The sequence below is a fragment of the Aptenodytes patagonicus genome, chromosome 3 (genome assembly GCF_965638725.1).
Source record: "Aptenodytes patagonicus chromosome 3, bAptPat1.pri.cur, whole genome shotgun sequence".
In the NCBI taxonomy this organism is placed as follows: Eukaryota; Metazoa; Chordata; class Aves; order Sphenisciformes; family Spheniscidae; genus Aptenodytes; species Aptenodytes patagonicus.
This window is the reverse complement of record NC_134951.1, coordinates 119664603-119683343: the sequence shown is the minus strand read 5'-3', so window position 1 is coordinate 119683343 and position 18741 is coordinate 119664603. Positions and strand designations below refer to the sequence as shown.

At 39.1% G+C, this 18741-nt stretch overlaps 1 protein-coding gene across 5 annotated transcripts; it reads left to right on the top strand.

Annotated features, from left to right (window-relative positions):
• Positions 1-244: 244 nt before the first annotated feature.
• Positions 245-18475, top strand: TRMT6 (tRNA methyltransferase 6 non-catalytic subunit). 5 transcript variants are annotated; one of them, XM_076334955.1, is made up of 11 exons: positions 245-376; positions 2569-2696; positions 3113-3222; positions 6175-6266; positions 6355-6438; positions 9090-9214; positions 10487-10851; positions 11092-11177; positions 14405-14507; positions 14588-14674; positions 16092-18475. In XM_076334955.1, the coding sequence occupies exons 1-11, from the start codon at positions 276-278 to the stop codon at positions 16263-16265; spliced, it is 1455 nt and encodes a 484-aa protein (XP_076191070.1). In that variant the 5' UTR covers positions 245-275; the 3' UTR covers positions 16266-18475. The 5 variants fall into 5 exon arrangements, with proteins under 5 accessions (XP_076191070.1, XP_076191072.1, XP_076191071.1 ...); XM_076334959.1 differs by having other exon boundaries at positions 376-431; XM_076334957.1 differs by lacking the exon at positions 14588-14674 and having other exon boundaries at positions 16350-18475.
• Positions 18476-18741: the final 266 nt, after the last annotated feature.

Here is an 18741-nt window from a genome sequence, read left to right as displayed (position 1 = left end):
CGAACTCTTACTTCCGGCTCTGCAACCAATCACGAGGGAGCATGCGGCGTCGCCATGGAGCAGGAGGCGTGGCTCGCCGGCCCTCATTGGTCGGCTCTTTCCCTTCCGAGAGGGTCTCGCTCCGGCCACTCGCCCTCTGCTTCAGCCTGCCCTGCTTCAGTGCGCAGGCGCCGTCGGCCCGCCAATAGTAGGGCCGGCGGGGGCCGGCGGCGCCTGCGCGCTGGCCATCCCCGCTGGCCATCCCCGCGACGGAAGGCGCACGAGCGGTGGCGGCGATGGAGGACGACCAGAGGCCGGGCCCGCGCATTTGTGAGGGAGATTGCGCCGTCCTGAAGCGGGACGACGTCTTCAAAGCGGTACCCGTGCTGCGGCGGAGGTGAGGGGTCGGCCCGGGGCTTTCGATCCCGCTTGTCATCTCCCCCTTGGCCGAGGTTTGCGCCTTCCTCTCCCCCTGCTCTCCCGTGAGGCGATCCCAACGGTCGTCGCGCGGCCCCGCCTGAGGGAAGGGGGGTCCCGATGCGGCCGAGGTGACCCATAGCTTCCTTGCCGTGCCAGTCAGAAATAACGGCCTCGCTAGGCCGATGTGACAGGCAGCGTGAAAGATTTTTAATGCTGCCTCGGTTCCTATGACGAAAAAAAACCGGAAGATCTCCTGTCTGCTTTTCTTGTAAGAATTTGAAAGATATTTAAGATGGTTTTGTGTTGCCATTGTCAAACTGGTGCCGATTGAATAGGAGAAAAGGCGCAGCAGCCTGAGAAGCATATCTTCATCATACTTATCTCGCTGTGGTGTGTAATTTCTGCGAGATGCAGCATTGCCGTGTTAATAATAGGGATTGGCTTCAGTGTTCTCGTCGGTGTTAGACTGTAGGAAGATGTTAGCTGTCAGTTCTGGATAGTTACTGCTTTGGAGAGGATGCTATGAAAGGTCTCCTATTTCTTTTTCCTAGGCCAACCGGCATAGCAAGAAGCGCCTACACCCCAGCAGGAAATACTATAATCAGTGGACTCTTCCCATTGCAGTAGACAATTTTATAGACCAATGTGTAGAAGTCAGTATTGGGTAATGTGGCCAGACATCTGATTCAGTAGCATGGAGCTTTAAAGGAACTATGCTTGAATGAGACTGGTTTAAAAATGGCATAGCTCAGACCTAGGAATTTGGGAGTACTGGTTATTGACAGGCTTAATGTTCACCAGTAGAATCTGGCACCGAAATCAGGTAGTTACTCTGTTAGCCTGCAGAGCTGTTAGCACTGCCAAGATCTGTTTGTTAGGTGCCTCTTCAGTTTTTATTTAAAACCACTATCATAAAAGAAAGAATTAAAAATTCAAAGGGTAAATATTGCCACAGGAAATGAAGTAACTTTTGCATTAATTTTTCCTTTTCTATAATCTGATGAGGGTGAAGACACTCCAAGAACATGTGACAATAGCTGTGGTTCGATATTCTGTTTAGAATGGTCATCAAAATGAAATTTGAGCACATGCACACAATTTTTTATCTACCTAAATTCTTTTCAGTCATTTCAAGCCTTTTATAATAATTTATTAGTCTTTTAAAATCTGGGTTGGCAGAGATTAATAGACTTTACGTGAGCACGTATAATGTTGTTAATTTTTAATAAGAGAATTTGGTAATGTCTCTGACAAAACTTTTTATTCTTATGCTTTACTTAAATTCTGGATTGTATTTTGGGATACAAGTAATACCATCTTTAAAATATATGCATGAATTGCATACTTAAGTCAGTCGAAAACTGGAAATAACAAAGAACTCAACCTTTTTGCTTAGCTTCAGAATTAGTGATGAGTATAATCAGCATAATAAAGAGCTCATATCGGTAAGTTTTGATTCAAATGTGAGTGTGGCACAGACATTGGTACCTGTTTCATTTGACAAGATCGGTATTTCTCTGGTCAGCAAGGAAACTTGTAGTAGGAGAGCCTGAAAGTTAAAGGCTTTGTGGGTCCTTTTCTGTGTGAAGAAGGAAAAATGCAAACCTCCCTCAGTGCAATCAAAATGAAAGGGATGATAAAATCCTTCCCACCCTCCCCGTATTAAACATTTCTAGGATTACATTACACTCTCTGCTGTCTATTTTCTTCATAGTCCTTTGGCAAATGTTATTTCAAAGGAGCTCTGCAAAATACAGGTCCATGCTCATCTTTTTGCAGTAATCTGCATGACCCAGCCTAGATTTAATATGCTTTAGATTAATTTAATTCTCTGCCTCGTTCTGACTTTCTGTGTCAAAAACGGTAGTATATAATGTGAGTGCTATATCCTTGTTTTATCTGCCATTTTAGAATTCTTTTGAACTGGAAAAAAAAAATTCTTACTGTATGCTCGATTTAAGTTCTTTGTTCTTTTCCTAACCAGTTTCAGTTTAATGTGGTTTTGTGGTTAACAGTAGTTGGTATTTCACTTTTTATGCTTGTCCTGGTTTTCTTCAAGGATATAGATAAAAATGGCATATATGAAGCTATAGTTTACTTTCAACTGTTGTAGGTTTCAGGCATAGTAAAATAGTGCTTTTAATATCATTAACTTCTTTATTATTTCAGAAAAATTATTTTTGAGAAGCAGTGGTTCTATCTGGATAATGCCATCGGACATATTTATGGAACTACATTTGAAGTAACCAGTGGTGGAAACCTCCAGCCAAAGCAAGAGGTGGAAGAGACTACCCCAGGTATTACAGAGGATTGACTGGTGTTTGGAAAAACGAGTTCCAATTAATTTGTTTCTTTGATAATACCAAAGATGATGGAAAAGCTTTCTATTAATCATTTGTTAACTTAACGTTACTTATATTCTTTCTGTCATAAAAGTGCATGGTTTTGTCTTGATCTGCTGTTTCACTAGTCCTGTAACAAATCAGCTTTTTAATATGGGAGAAAATTTGAACCTTAGTTTGAGTGAATATATATACTAAGATGTATTTTACATATTACATTTTACTGATTGCTTAGGCAATATGTTGCAAGGCTGTGAAGCATGTGGGTTTAATCCTGAGAAGTCTGCTTTCTGTGAAACTAAAATCATATGTTTCTCCAACTTAAAGATATTTAGAGCTAGATTTTACAAGTCTATATCCTTTTCCTTTAGAAACAAAAGAAGCAGGTACAGATAATCGTAACATAGTTGACGATGGAAAGTCTCAAAAACTGACTCATGATGACATAAAGGCTTTGAAGGACAAGGGTATTAAAGGACAGGTAAAAATAAGGTTTTGGTGTCATTTCTGTGCTACCTTGATGGTTATATTTTAGTTTATGAAATAGGCTATTCTTTTTATTGGTGCATAGACTTCAGTGCTTTTTCTTTGTTTTTCTGCTCAAGTCATGTTTTTCCTAAAGATCTGTTTTTGCAAAAATGCAAAGGCTATTTTCAGAGAAAACTTCATGTAAGGTTGGCAACTTTGTCAATAGAGAGTAAAGTGAGTTTTTACAGCATCAGAAGTCATAACAGACAAAAAGAAATACTAAAACTGTTAAGGAAATACAGCTCACGTAATCACCTTTTGGTTTTGTTTGTTCAAAGGATTCAACATATTATTTCTATATTACAGACGTATTAAAATTATGCAATAATTAAACTATCAAAGGTGTAGGAAAGGATTATGGATAAACACCAAAGTATTAACAAATAACACTATGAAACAAATGTTCTGTCAGTGCGCCTCTAGGCGGTACCTACCAAACACATGTGATGCCTGTGTTTTATCTGCACCTCAAAAGCTAAGAATATTCTCAAGTGATCAGTTCCGTTCTGTTAGAAAAGGGATTGGATTTTACCCCGCACTTTGTCAACAAGAAGTGAGGCCATCTTAAATGTTAATAAACCATTGCAGCCAATTCTGTTCTGCACATGTCAAAATTCTCTCTCATCTTTGGTTTACCCTTTCTAATAAAAATAAGAAATTGCTCATGCTTACATCAAGTTCATCTCCTCTTTGCATCTTGCTGTTTGCTGCTGCTCTTCAGAGCAGCTGTTCTGCTTTTGCCTGCTTAATAATGGATGGGTCCAAGGTGTTGGTATTTCTTCTGTTTCCCTGGTTGTGCTGCTCGTGGTGTTACCTCTTTGAGAAGAATGTACTAATCGGTCTGATAGCTTCGACGTTTTCTATTTGTTCTCATTATCCGTGGCAGAAGATCACTCTGACTTTTCTGTATGTCCTCAGCATGTCTGTGCCATATATCTACCATACTGTTATTTTAGGTTATTAAAACGTCCTACTTTGTTAACTCTGGCTTCTGAACTGTAGCTGAATATTCATTTTAGACTGTGTTGTATTAGCAGTAACATATTATTCTTCCAGAAATGTCTGGTAAAATTTGAACTCATGCTTGTGAATGGCATGTCTCTGACTCAGGCTCACATTAGAGATGATTGTTCTTTGAAATAAAGCAACCGCAGTGTTAACGGGGTTTGATTTCCCATCACTTTCCAAATCCTTCCCAGGTCCCGAGGGATAGGTGTTAGGATGCAGACTACAAGTGGCATGTACTCCCAGGGCATTGCACAGTGCTGCAGCTTCCCTTTGGCTTGTTTTGCTTACCCTGCAGAAATACTCCCCAGTTTCCTCACTGTAAATTTTACTGAAAAAAAAAAAAAAAAAAACAAACCACCAAAACCCCAAATAACCCAGCCACTGCATTCAACTTTTTCCAAGAATAAGGCAAAAAGAGAAAGATACGCTGTTTCATGCCATTAATAGTACATTTTAAGTGCTTGAAGGGCTTTAAGAAATAATGGCTTGAAAAGAGCAATAGAATGTGAGAAGTACTTGCACCACTATATTTTGGAGCAGGTTCTTAAAGCGCAATGGGAGATGTAGTGTCCCCATTGAAAATACTCCTTTTGTCATTCCCCACCACCACCCTCTCCAAACTCCTGCGAGGCCAGGTTACGCTATTGCTCTTCCTACATGTTTAATAGAAACTTACAATTTTAGCAGTTAAACTACTTTGATCACAACAACCAAAATAGCATTCTGCAGCATTTGTTCTTGTAGTGCAGGCATGGAGACAAACCCTGAGAAATGAAAGCTTTTTTCTGTTGGAGGTCCTAATGATCCCTCCAACTGGAACCTGAAAGTATGAGGAAGAAGAGTTGGATTGGCAAAGGGAGATTAGAACAAGGAGACCAGGAAACAAAACCTGGGATTCTGGGGAAACCTGGGAGCTAGAGAAGGAAGAAGTCGTGGGGGGTATTGTAGGAAATAGTAAATGCTAAGGAGTTTGACATCGTGCAAGGGGCTGGTACAGGAGTCTAGCACAGTTTGGGAGGCGGAATAAATTAAGTGGGGTAGGGGAGATGTCTGATAAATAGCCAGAGTATAGGGGAAGAACTAGCACAAGGTGGAAAAAAAGATACCCTCAGAGACAGAGATGCTAAAGTCAGACAAGAGACCCAAAGAGGGAGTTGGATTAAAGTAAATATTACATATGACATCAGGTTCCTTGTTTTGTTTGGGTTTTGTAAAACATTTTTGCCTGTATAGCTTCACACAGGACTTAGGGTACTGTCATGCAAACCAGTTACTATGGGGAATGTTAGACTGACAGAATATATGTCAGCTGTTCCATAATAACTGACAATAAACATAACTGCCTTATTCTAAATAAATTAAATTAATTAAATTTAAAATAGCTAATCACTTAGAGAAAGCAAGGTAGTCTTCTTGACATTCAGTAGAGGGTAAGAATATGTAGGTACTGAGGCTTCACAGTAAGAGCTGAAGTAATGACTTGCTGATGCTGAAAGGAACAATCCTGCTTTTTCTTCATTTCTGGCCATACGAGTCTGCCCTCTCTCATGAGTTAGTTCTGGCACCTACCAGACTCCTTCCCCACAAAATATCCCCTTGCCAGGATAAGCATTTTCAGTTTTATCATTTTTATGCTGGCATTATATAGTTAAAGAACACCTAGAGGCAGAAGTATATGATTAAATTCCCACACATAGTCAGGGTAGTGCCTCATTTGTCATGTCAATTAGTAGAAATTTACTTTGCTATTAATGTCAGTAGAAGTTAATGGTATACCTGCTTCTATCAGAAGAAAATATTTTCAGTGTTTGTTTAAAAAAATACTATGTATGAAATGCATGAGAAATAAATATACCAGAAATACCAGCTACAATAAAAATAAATTGTCTCTTCCAAGGAAATAGTTCAACAGTTAATAGAGAACAGTACAACATTCAGAGACAAAACAGAATTTGCTCAAGATAAATACATAAAGAAGAAGAAAAAAAAGTAAGTGAATTTTAAAATCTGGAAAACACTTAGTAGTTCTCTAAGTTGTTGAGCTTGAAATAAGACTATTACTATGTGTTTCTTACAGATACGAGGCAGTTATTACAATTGTGAAACCATCCACTCGCATTCTTTCAACAATGTATTATGCAAGGGAACCTGGAAAAATTAAGTAAGTTTTCATTTTGTTTCTTTTTTCAAATTATAACATATATTTTAATATTTCTCAAAATAACTGTATTATACCAGAGTATATAATACTCATCACATTTCTTCTTTTTTTCCTGTTAATGGAAAGATTGTAAATTAATGAAAAATAATGTGCTATAGAAGATGAATCAATACGCTATTGCAGTGAAGAGAAAACTCTTGCATGCAGTATCCGCTTTTACCATTTCCCTACCACCACCATCTTGCTAATTGCCTACATAGGCAGAGGCTGTTTGCATTTGCAGAGGAATCTCTTATCTGTTGTTGGTCAGTGGCATATTGTCTGTTTGTTGACGGGGGAGGTCCCAGACGACTGGAGGCTTGCCAATGTGACGCCCATCTACAAGAAGGGCCGGAAGGAGGATCCGGGGAACTACAGGCCTGTCAGCCTGACCTCGGTGCCGGGGAAGATTATGGAGCGGTTCATCTTGAGGGCGCTCACAAGGCACGTGCGGGACAACCAGGGGATCCGGCCTAGCCAGCACGGATTCATGAAAGGCAGGTCCTGCTTGACCAACCTGATCTCCTTCTATGACCAGGTGACCCGCCTAGTGGATGAGGGAAAGGCTGTGGATGTGGTCTACCTGGACTTCAGTAAGGCCTTTGACACCGTCTCCCACAGCATTCTCCTTGAGAAGCTGGCGGCTCACAGCTTAGACAGGTGTACTCTGCGCTGGGTCAAAAACTGGCTGGATGGCTGGGCCCAGAGAGTTGTGGTGAATGGAGTTCAATCCAGTTGGCGGCCGGTCACGAGCGGTGTTCCCCAGGGCTCAGTTTTGGGGCCGATCTTGTTTAATATCTTTATTGATGATCTGGATGAGGGGATTGAGTGCTCCCTCAGTAAGTTTGCAGATGACACCAAGTTGGGCAGGAGTGTTGATCTGCTCGAGGGTAGGAAGGCTCTGCAGAGGGACCTGGACAGGCTGGATCGATGGGCCGAGGCCAATTATATGAGGTTCAACAAGGCCAAGTGCCGGGTCCTGCACTTCGGCCACAACAACCCCATGCAGCGCTACAGGCTTGGGGAAGAGTGGCTGGAAAGCTGCCTGTCGGAAAAGGACCTGGGGGTGCTGGTTGACAGCCGGCTGAACATGAGCCAGCAGTGTGCCCAGGCGGCCAAGAAGGCCAATGGCATCCTGGCCTGTATCAGAAATAGTGTGGCCAGCAGGAGCAGGGAAGTGATCGTGCCCCTGTGCTCGGCACTGGTGAGGCCGCACCTCGAATACTGTGTTCAGTTTTGGGCCCCTCACTACCAGAAGGACGTTGAGGTGCTGGAGCGTGTCCAGAGAAGGGCAACGAGGCTGGTGAGGGGTCTGGAGAACAAGTCTTATGAGGAGCGGCTGAGGGAACTGGGACTGTTTAGCCTGGAGAAAAGGAGGCTGAGGGGAGACCTCATCGCTCTCTACAACTACCTGAAAGGAGGTTGTAGCGAGGTGGGTGTCGGTCTCTTCTCCCAAGTAACTAGTTACAGGACAAGAGGAAATGGCCTCAAGTTGCGCCAGAGGAGGTTTAGATTGGACATGAGGAAAAATTTCTTTACTGAAAGAGTGGTTAAACATTGGAACAGGCTGCCCAGGGAAGTGGTTGAGTCACCATCCCTGGAGGTATTTAAAAGACGCGTAGATGAGGCGCTTAGGGACATGGTTTAGTGGGTGGTGGTGTTGGGTCAATGGTTGGACTCGATGATCTCAGAGGTCTTTTCCAACCTCAATGATTCTATGTTTTCTGGCTCATTAATCAAAATAACAAGCCACCTACCAGAAGCCAGAATTTTTGTCTTTAACATGTTAGGGAATCAAATCTTCTTCAATCAGAAGTCTCCAGAATTTAAAAACATGTGGTTAATACTGGGGGGGGCAGAGATCTAGTTGTGATTTTCACTTCCCTAAATTAAATGATACGTTGTTCCAGACATTGTTTAGGATGGACTGATTTATCATTTTTAAAGTAGTAAAAGTAGATGTAAGATGCTGAGACTGAAAAAACTGCTATTTATGTTGTTTAAGGCTTCTCAAAACTTTTTCCTTCTCCTTCCCCCATCTCCTTCACTTGGCTTTATTTATCTATTAAGATTAGTTGTAATTTCCTTGGCCATCGCTGAGTCTCTTTAGTGCAGGCACTGCAATCAGTAGAGTTAGGTTTTGATCCTGGATTGCAGGTGGTGCGTGCTACTGCGAAACAGATGAAAATCACTCAGGATACATTACTGGATTAGGAAATGCATTAAAATACCATCTGTTCTTTACAAAACTGACATGTTTGAGAGAACAATAAAAAATTGAAAAGATGTTTAAAAAATATTTTGTCTGACTGGCACAGCACAAGATGTGCACTTTATTATGTGCACCCTACTTCATATCCTACTTCTGCTATTTTCTTTGTAAACCTAAATGTCTATTCTCTGCTGATTTCTTGTTGGCTCCAGTTCTAGTACTTCTTTATTACCAGGTGGTTAATTATAAGTTTCTGCATGGTGACTCTGAAGGCCACTGATGCTGTTCCTGAAAATCTACCTGTGATCCAACTTCTTTTGACAGGCTCCTGAGCTAACACACAGTATTTCTAACTGTAAGAAAACTCATTTGGTATTTCTAAAAACCCTCTGTCTTCCAGCCACTTGCGCTATGACACCCTAGCTCAGATGCTGACTTTAGGAAACATCCGTGCCGGCAACAAGATGATTGTAATGGAAACATGTGCAGGCCTTGTGCTGGGTGCAGTGATGGAACGAATGGGAGGTAAGTAACACGGTAGCTTTAGTAATGTACAGACCGAAGGCTTACTTGAAACTTAAGAAATACGCATCTCTCTGATACTTCTAAAAGGCAGTGCTTCAAAATACTTTCTCAGTTTTTAAAATCTACTTTTACTGTCTCCAATATTCAGAGAGATACTTGTTTTTCCATTGGAGAAAGTTGTATTTTGCGTATTTCAGTTGGATTTATTTTTCACTGTTTAAAAATAAAAAACAAATTTAAAGTTGATATCACTGTATGTTGATCTGTTTTAGTTTCTGTCTTGGCATAACAACATTGCGTTCAGAAAAGGCTGTAAGGAGCTTGTGTGCAGATTCTTCCCAGGCACCTGGGAAGTCCAGGAAAGTGAATGGCAGAAAACATGAATAGTAACACTGGAATTCAGACAGCCTGCAGCACTGAAAATGTTGTCATTCCTCGTTCACTGCGCCAGAGATTTAAACTCTGCAAAATGTGTATTTTAAAAGTAGTATATGACGTTTTCTTGAGCATATTCTAGGGGAAGTTTGACTTGTTTTTTATTTCTCAAACTCAGTTAATACATTTCATCGTAAGTCATTCAAAGACACTAAACAGAGATGACAATTATATTCCAGAAGCCTGGAAAGGTAGGAAGTGTGATGTGATGTTGTGCACCCAGATGTGCTGTCTGTTGGCTGAGAAGCACACAGGCAGTTATACTACAAATTGTTTTCGTTTAGCAACTTTTGGCCATAGGGATACTTTCTGAAGTGAATTAAATAAGATGCAATTTCAATGTAACTATTGAAAAGTTCTTTTTAGTACGTTTAAGCATCTGGCATCTCTTCCTTTAGAGTCTGGATGTTGAAGAAATTCTTTGCCTATCAGTGCTGTTTAAATTAGCTTTTTTTTTTATCAAAGCCGCTCCATAGTTATAAGTAACAAATACTGTAGAAAATTTGTCTTTTTAATTATTAAATTAGCTTTTCTAACAATTTGTCACTGCTTATATGTTCTGTGCTAATCCTAAACGCATGTTTAATACATGCATAATCTTTGAGTTACCTTGTCCTTTTGAGTTGCAGTAACTGTTGTCCTTCCAATAAAGATTTTCTATCTCGAGGCATACTTCAGCAGCCTGTTAAATTTCATGAAGGTTAGATTAAGAGCAGGCAATTTACTTACTCATTCTTAAATGAATTCTTCATTTAAGCATTTTAGAAATTTAGAAAATGTAAGCAATTTAAGAAATTCTGCCGTTCCAATGTGGTTTTGATTCTTTTGCTCTCATAGGCTATGGATCCATTATTCAGATGTATCCAGGAGGGGGACCCGTTAGAGCTGCTACCAGTTGTTTTGGATTTCCAAAACTTTTTTTCAATAATCTTCATGAATTTCCTCTCAGCAAAGTGGATAGTCTCCTCTCTGGGACATTTTCTACAGAGACTCTGCCTTCAGAACCTGAAGATAACATGCTAGTGGAAGAAGAAAGCAATGGATCAACTGATGAGAAGCAGACTTCCCTACAGGAAACAGAAGAGGAATCTACTACTGAAGCCGCTATGGAGATCAATCAAACAGAAGAGCAAGAAACAATGGACATTAATGCTGAAGATGTAGAATTTAAAGAGAACAAAGAAAAAGGATATAAGGAAAATGTAAGAATATTTATTGTGGCTATTCAAGTATTACGTCGTCTATATACTTAAAATTCTGCCATCTGAATCAGACATGCTGAAATACAGCTTATTCAGGTGTTAAAATGGAACTCTGGAAGTTGTCTTTTGTTTTACGCTAAGCCATCTAAGATGCAAAAAAATGAAAATTCAGACCATGCAATAGTGATCCAATATATAATTACCAGTTAAAGTGCAAACTATTTGTTTTGTTGTTCAAAGGTTCGGGAAAAGCAAAGAAAACAATGGGAGAGAAGGAAAAAGCTAATAGAAACTGCTGCTTTGTTGAGCGAGAAGAATGCTGATGGGTGAGTAGTCAGAAAGGTCTTCTGTTTGAAAACACATCTACAGAAAATAATTTCCTCTGAAACAAATAAAAGCTTTGTTTTAAAAATACCCTAAATTTTTCTTAATATTTAGAAGCAAGCAGTCAACCCAGGTGTGTCTTGGGTCTTGTTTGGTTCTTACCTGGTTGAGATTTTTTCTGTGATTTAAATGGTTTGAAATTTCATGATCTAAAAGTCATCGTTTCCTGTCTAGCTATGAGTAAACATTAAAAAAAACCCCAAACCTGTCCAAAGAGAAACAGAATCCAGGCAGAATTTAATACCAAATGACTGCCGATAAAAATCGGAGGATTCTAACTGGCAAAGTAGAACCTGAGGTTTTAAGTTTATTAAATTGGAACTAAGTTTGTTGTTTTGGGGTTTGGTTGGTTGGTTTGTTTTTAGAAACTCATTTCTTTTTTACACAGGAAAACCACATAACTTCATTTTACCTGCTTTAACCAGGATTGATTGTTCCCAAGGAACAATTTAACATGAAGATTTAATATCAGAAGTTTAAAACAAATACAATAGACATATTCCTAGAAATTCAGCCCCACAATAGCGTAAGAGCACTTGGTGGTTGTGACTTTTTCATAATGTTCTTAGCAAATGCTGAAGTGATTTGAGTTAATGAGGTAACATTGATTTAGTTAATTTAATAACATTCATACTCATTTTTTCCTCCTAAGAATACTGGCTCACTGGGAATAAAGCTGTTCTGCTTGGATACATTTTAATACACATTTATTGGTTATGTTTAAATGTTTGTGTATAATTTTTGTTTTTATTATTATGAAATGTTTTAACTCATGCTCATTCGTATTTTAGTATATCTCATCTAGTGTATTTAAGTGGTAGAATTAGCCCTTTCTATAAAGATGCAGAGACAGGTCATTCCGTGTTCTCTGAAAGCAATAAAATGGTAAAGGAGGTTTGTAAAAAGTACTGCACATCTGTTTGGCAGCAGCAGCACCACTGGCGATGCCTGTGGATGACATTAAGCTGCCTAAACAGTGGTAGTGTTTTGTTATGGTTTTACCGCTGTCTCCTGCACCCATCGTTATAATGTCTCTGCATGGTCTGGCAAAGTGAAAATTAATTTTTGACTTTACTTGATTCTTCCTGTAGTGTAAAATAGTATATTCGGTTGTTGATGAAGTTTGAGTTCAAGGAAGCCTATTTAGTGTTTGTCTCTTGTTCATTTGTTTTCAATCGCTTGTATACTCCTTTTGTCCTTTGTAATGCATGAAAGCTATAACAAATTATATACTTGAAGGGATGAGTGATTTCTTGCTTTAGGAAGTCTTCAGCATGATGGGGGGGAAGAGAAGTTTACGGTTGCCTGAAGGCACATGGCTCAGTCAGGATCACCTTTCTTTAGTCATCTGCCTTTTAGAGCCCACCATTTGTTTAGATCAAGAACCACAGGGTACATACACTGCTAAGCCAGGAAAAATTGGCATGGAATAAAGAAATGCTTCGAACTAATGACTTGGCACGTGAGTAGAAGCAGGCAGGGAAGTTAAGGTTTTGTTTTGTTTTGCAATAGAGAAACAGGGAAAGGATAGGTAAAAGCTGGTTAACATTGGAGGTGGGGAGAAAGATTAGGACTTACTGTCAGAGTAAAGAAAAACTGGTTGTTAGGTAAAGATGGGCATCAACTTTAGGAGAATTACTTCTTGAGGTCCTGAATTTAACAATATTTACTACTTAATGTAGAAGATACAAATTTTATAACAATTGTATCTTCTGTGCTGTTACGTGGTAGAACATTGCTTATACTAGATCTATTTGTTCAATTCCCATTTGTGAGAGTTGAAGTCTGTCATAGGTCTTTGAGGGGGAAAAAGGAAGACATTCATTAGGGGTTTGGTATTCTTTTAAAGACGACTTTTTTAAGATAGACTATTACGTTTTTCTGACACTATGAAAGTGGAAATTGGTTTATAGACACTCCATGTGTTCAGAATTAGACCACACACCCCGTCTCTCCCCTTCGCTGCCCTTCCTCTACCTCCTCCTCCTCCTCTCTCACCCATTACATTAATTTTGCGACTGGCCAGACTACCTGCTGACAGCAATATGTGCTGCCATATGAGAGAACAGAATTTGATTTTTCACAGCCTCTCTCATCTCTCACCTACCTTCCTGTTGTCTGGCAGAGCTCCTGGAAGTGTCAGCGCAGCACTCCAAGCCTTCTGAGACACAGTCTGGAGTCTTTTTTCTTTATGGTCCACTTGGTTAATTACTGAGCACAATTTTTTTGAAGTTTGGATTTGAGGTAAATCTGTAGCCTGCAAGGCCATGGCCAGCAGAGAACTGAAATGCAAACAACTGTAAAAGAATTGCTTCACCTCTTTATCTCTATTGTGTTTAGAAAATTGAACATCCATTTTTACCTCCCTTTTGTTAGATAGGTTTGACGGTGTCTCCAGTGCTGTACGTTCCCCTGGAGAACAAATGTTAATTAATTGATGGGCCTTTTCATGTAGTAACTGTATACTGGAGAAGTAGTTTAATTAGCCCATTCTTTCTGCACAACTACAACTTGTTGACTAATTGAATATTAACCATTTCTTGTAGTACAGTTTAGCCATGATTTTTTTGATAAAAACTCTAGATATCTGTAGAGAATCTTAAGCATCTGTAAATATGAGTTATAATGTGATATTAAAATGAGGATGAATAAAATATGAAGCCTTTAAGTTGACAAGGACATAATTTCTTTTTAAAAGATTTTTAGTCATGCCCACTAAGGGATTGTTTTCTCCTTAAATAAGAACTTTTTAACATAAAACTGTATTTAATGGATTACCCAGTCTAAAGAATCATGAATGAGGTTACATTCTAAGCAACAATTAGCAGTCACAAAATTTAAATTATATTTGGACAATGGTCTTAGGGTAGAGAAAGCAGCATGCAAATTCTTGGGTCGCAAGAATTACTGTGGAGCTCAACACAGCTGAAATGAGTGCTTCTGCAATGCGTTTAATATACTGCACGTTAGGGAACAAGTGTTTTATCCTCATTATGCAAGTAGGAAATCGTGATTTGTTTTTGTATTTTGGGAGTTGTTAGAGCCATGAAAATGTGTTGATTAGCAACATTTAAGCTATAATTGATCACTGTGCTAAGTAGGAGAGAACGTCACTTGATGAATAGGTTTTAGAAGCAGAAAACTAACGTGCATGAAATTTCTTTTGCAGCTTAATTGTAGCCAGCAAGCTTCATCCCACTCCTTTATTACTTTCTTTATTGGAATTTGTTGCTCCTTCAAGGCCTTTTGTTGTCTACTGCCAGTATAAAGAGGTAAATCGAGTATGTTGCTTTAGCTGTTACAGTTCAAGTTTGAGAGTATTCTGCTGTATAACCTATGTGGTTTTTTTAAGCCATTATTAGAATGTTACACAAAGCTGAGGGAAAGAGGTGGTGTTATTAACCTCAAGCTGTCTGAAACCTGGCTACGAAACTACCAGGTAAGCATTACAGCAAGTGGCTGTCAAAACTGCATGAATACTGGGGAACAAAACACCCTCTGAAAATATGTGGGTTTTAGACTGACTGAAACTATGTATAAGCTCATGCATTTGTTTTACCTGAGAGCAGTGGGAAAATGTTCTGAAGAGTTTTAATGCTTCATTGCAACAATTTCAAATGGAAATACTTTATTTTCTTCTTACAAATCATTTCATTTAAACATTTGCTGAAATATTTGTAGCACACTGACAAATCTAATAAATAGTTGTGCTGCTTTAGTAGCTAGCCTAAAGTGAAGGACAATCTGATGTCATGTAAGAGAGACATAGCAAAATATTACAAGTGTTTATTCATTTCCAATTGGTTTGATAGCTGAAAAAAAATTTGTAATGTTAAGAATGGTGGTGACTTACAGAGTCAGTGTCTTCAAATAACACGTTTCCTGGAACTAAAGTAACAAGGAGTTTCTGGTCTGGGAACTGAACAATGAAAACAAGATGAGAGGGGGAAAACATCTCCACAGTGAAAAATGTCAGCTTGGCTAACTTTGTTTGAACAAGATGTTTGCAAATGTGGAGTACCCTCTCAGCTATGGAGAAACAGAAGCATGTCTGATCTCTAAGCAGCTCACCACCACTGAAGAGGTTCTTGCATTTTACTGACTTTCTCCTCGCCCATAGGCTTCTGGAGTCCGTAAGGAATTATTATTTAGGGGATGACTTAATTCAAGGGTGGCCACGATTACTTACTATTGAGCATGCAACCACATTGGGAATGATTAGGAGATGGATAGATGAAGATGTTCACACAAGTTAGGCTTGGCAAGGGTTACTATGTCCAGGTGCAGTTAGGAACAATACCGCGTAGTCTCCTGGACACAGGTGAATCAGCTTAGACCTGTGATGGCAGTCAAAGCAAGGAGGAAGCGTAACTGAAGAGAAAGCCTTTACAGAAAAGTGTAATGTAGCTGAAAGCGATGGTTCATTGCTATGTCTTAACCTTAAGATTAGCTACATAAAGATTATAGTGACAGAACTGGAAATTACTGTATTACTTAATGCTGCTTTTTTAGACTAGCTGTGGTTTCTTGCAAAGTACACCAGTTCTGAACACATTAATGAGACTTCCATGTATCCCAAACCTTGACTTTATAATTTGGCTGGAAATGCCATGAAGAAGTAATCGGTAAGGCAGTAGCCTGTATTCTTATGTATTTCTGTAACTGGTTTCTGGTATGCAGAAACTTTGCCCTTTAAAGATAAATACACTTTCCAAATGGCTGTTTGTTGTGGTGGCTGGGAAAAAAAATTACATCTTATACTCTAAGTTTAAATTACACAGTTTGATGTGCACATATAGAGTGAGTTTTTACAGATACTTGTTTTTTTGTTTGTTTTGGGTTTTGTTTTTTTAAAGGTCTTACCAGATCGAAGCCATCCAAAACTGACAATGAGCGGAGGTGGAGGGTACCTTCTATCTGGTATAACTGTTGTCTTGGATAAGGGCAATTCTGATTCCAGTAATTTAGAAGCACTGAAGATGGAAGAGCCATCATCTAAAAGATGCAAAGTTCAAGACCTTCATTGTTAACATTTGAAGAATTGACCTGTTTTTTAGATCTCAGGAGTCCTACTGTTAGTAAAGTAACAAGTATGCTTTCTGTGCTCTTGACAGCACAGAAATTGTACCTGTCATACACCTGTCAGCAAAAAGCAGCAGAACTGAGTGGAAGGGAGGATTGTCTCGCTCTTTACCAGTTTACATGATCAGAATGAGAAGAAAAATCTTGGAAGCAAAACATCCCACTGAAAACTCACTAACTTCGAAAAGAAGAGAAGATCAAGCATCAGTGAAGGCATTCTCTCTGTCTGTTGCCAAAAGTGGATATGATGACGTAGTTTTTTAAAAGGCTGAGTCCGAATCAACACATCTAACTTAGCTTCCCATTTTCCCAGAACAGCATCGGGGTAAAATGTTCTACGCAGTGATCTGCTCCCTCTCTGGACACACAACCCAGCTGCGTTCAGTGATTTGAGGAAGTAGAACGAACAGCAAAAATCATACGCTTTTCCTTCCAAAGGAACGATAAAAAGAGAATACTAATACCAGAACTTTACAGCATGACCCCCATGTTTTCCTGAAATAAATGCAGAACAGAAACATAGTTCGTAAATTAAAATACCAAATATTTAAACAGAATGTCTCTATTAGTATTGCCTGTTGTTTTCCTGAGAGTTGTTATATGTTTTTATTTTAAGATACGACTATTTTGAAAACCGCTGTATGTATATATATTTATTCTACTGTTTTATCTTTCATGATGCGTAGCTTTTTTTATTTTTTTATTTTTTAACTTTGCATTTGCCATTTCAATTAAACTGTGGGATGTTTTTCCTAATGAGGTTTATTTCCTTTTTCTTACTGTCCCCTCTTTTGGGAAATCAAAAGGTCTAGCAGAGGCTTCAGGAGGAGAATATGCTTGCTGACTGCACCCCATTGAACCCCCAGTGGGGAGCTCATAGAGCCGGCAGGACTTGGCTTCCATTCTTGAACTTACTCATCAGTGGGAATCTGGAGCTTTGGGATTAAGTAATCAGACTTCATAAAGCTGTAAAAGTCTGTATATTGATGAGCGATGCTCTTTCAGGACACCATTTGCTCAAAACAAAATAAAATGGGGGTTATATTTTGTGTAAAGAAGTGGTTAAAGATTTCTCTTAGGTGAACAGGTACAGTACATCTTCCGGTTTTTGTCTACCTCTGTCCTGTTTTTTGTAAATGTCCCATCTTCTTTTTTTTCTATTTTTATGGAAAATTCTTCTCTTACTTATGTGAAAAGCCCATAAATGGAGAGATTGTAGGTTTCACCATCTCCTCTGCATTCCATCAAGCATGTGGATCTGAAAAATGTGCTTTGCCCCTCTCACCTCTCCGTACAGTGCAAGTGTTGCAAATCAGATGTAGGGAATAGAAATGTGATGTGTGGCTTTTACTAAGTTTTTTTTTAAATTCTGAATTTCTCAACTTCTTTCAAGAATTAGTGGGAAAACAGGGGCGGGGAAGAGAAGTTTTCCTCTACTATATGTCCGCGCATGCATGCTGAAGGTAAACTGGGACTCCCAAAGCAGCCAACGCCCAGCATGTGATGAAATTCTGAGGCAGCCTAGCTTAGAGCAATGGATAGGAGTGTGGAAGCTGGGGAAAGGCACGAAAATGATTAAATCAGTGTAAGCCAGGAGATTAATACCGAAAAAATTATCTTTTGCCTCAGTTTTCTTACCTGTAAAGCAGACATAGGTACTTCTCTGCCACTTTCATTGAGCTGGTAGGTACTTGGCTGTCGTATTTACAGCACTACAGAGGTGTAAAAACTTAAACAGTAAAAGTTAGGTTAAGCAACCAACATACATTTTAAATTCCTATCGTATATAATGTGCTAAAAATAATAACCTGAGGAAAAAAATCTGGTTTATTTGTATAATAAAAAGATCAGTTTTGAGAACTAAACAATATTGGAACATCTGAAAAATTACTTTAGATCAAAGCCAAACTGACTTCATTTCTCCAGCATTAACACTACCACGCTCCCCATATGCTGAATCCAGCCCCCCATTTTTCAAATGTGCCATAATGCTTGTACCAAAGAAAGATAGTAAGAAACCAAGAAATAATTCATGTAAAAAATTTAAAATTATTGATGTTTCAAATTGATGGAACATATTCTATATGTAATAGTAGAAGAGCACATCTCGATGTAACATTGTTCCTATTTTAACTGAAACACGTGAATAAATGAAACTAAAGCCTATAATGCGAGAAGCATTGTTGAAATGCAAGTTGTGATTGAAACTCTAGGGAGCCTTTATGTTTTTTCCAAGTAACCAATTAGAGAAAATCCAGAACAAATGAAAGAGAGTGCATCCTGTAAGATCTTAACATAAGTAAGTTGAAAATAACTGCTGTAATGAAAAGCATCTCAAAGAGAAAAGACAAAGGGGGGGGGGGGGTGAGGAAAAGGAAGGCGATACTTGCATACCTGTATTTAGTCTCCGTGCAGCATTGCTCA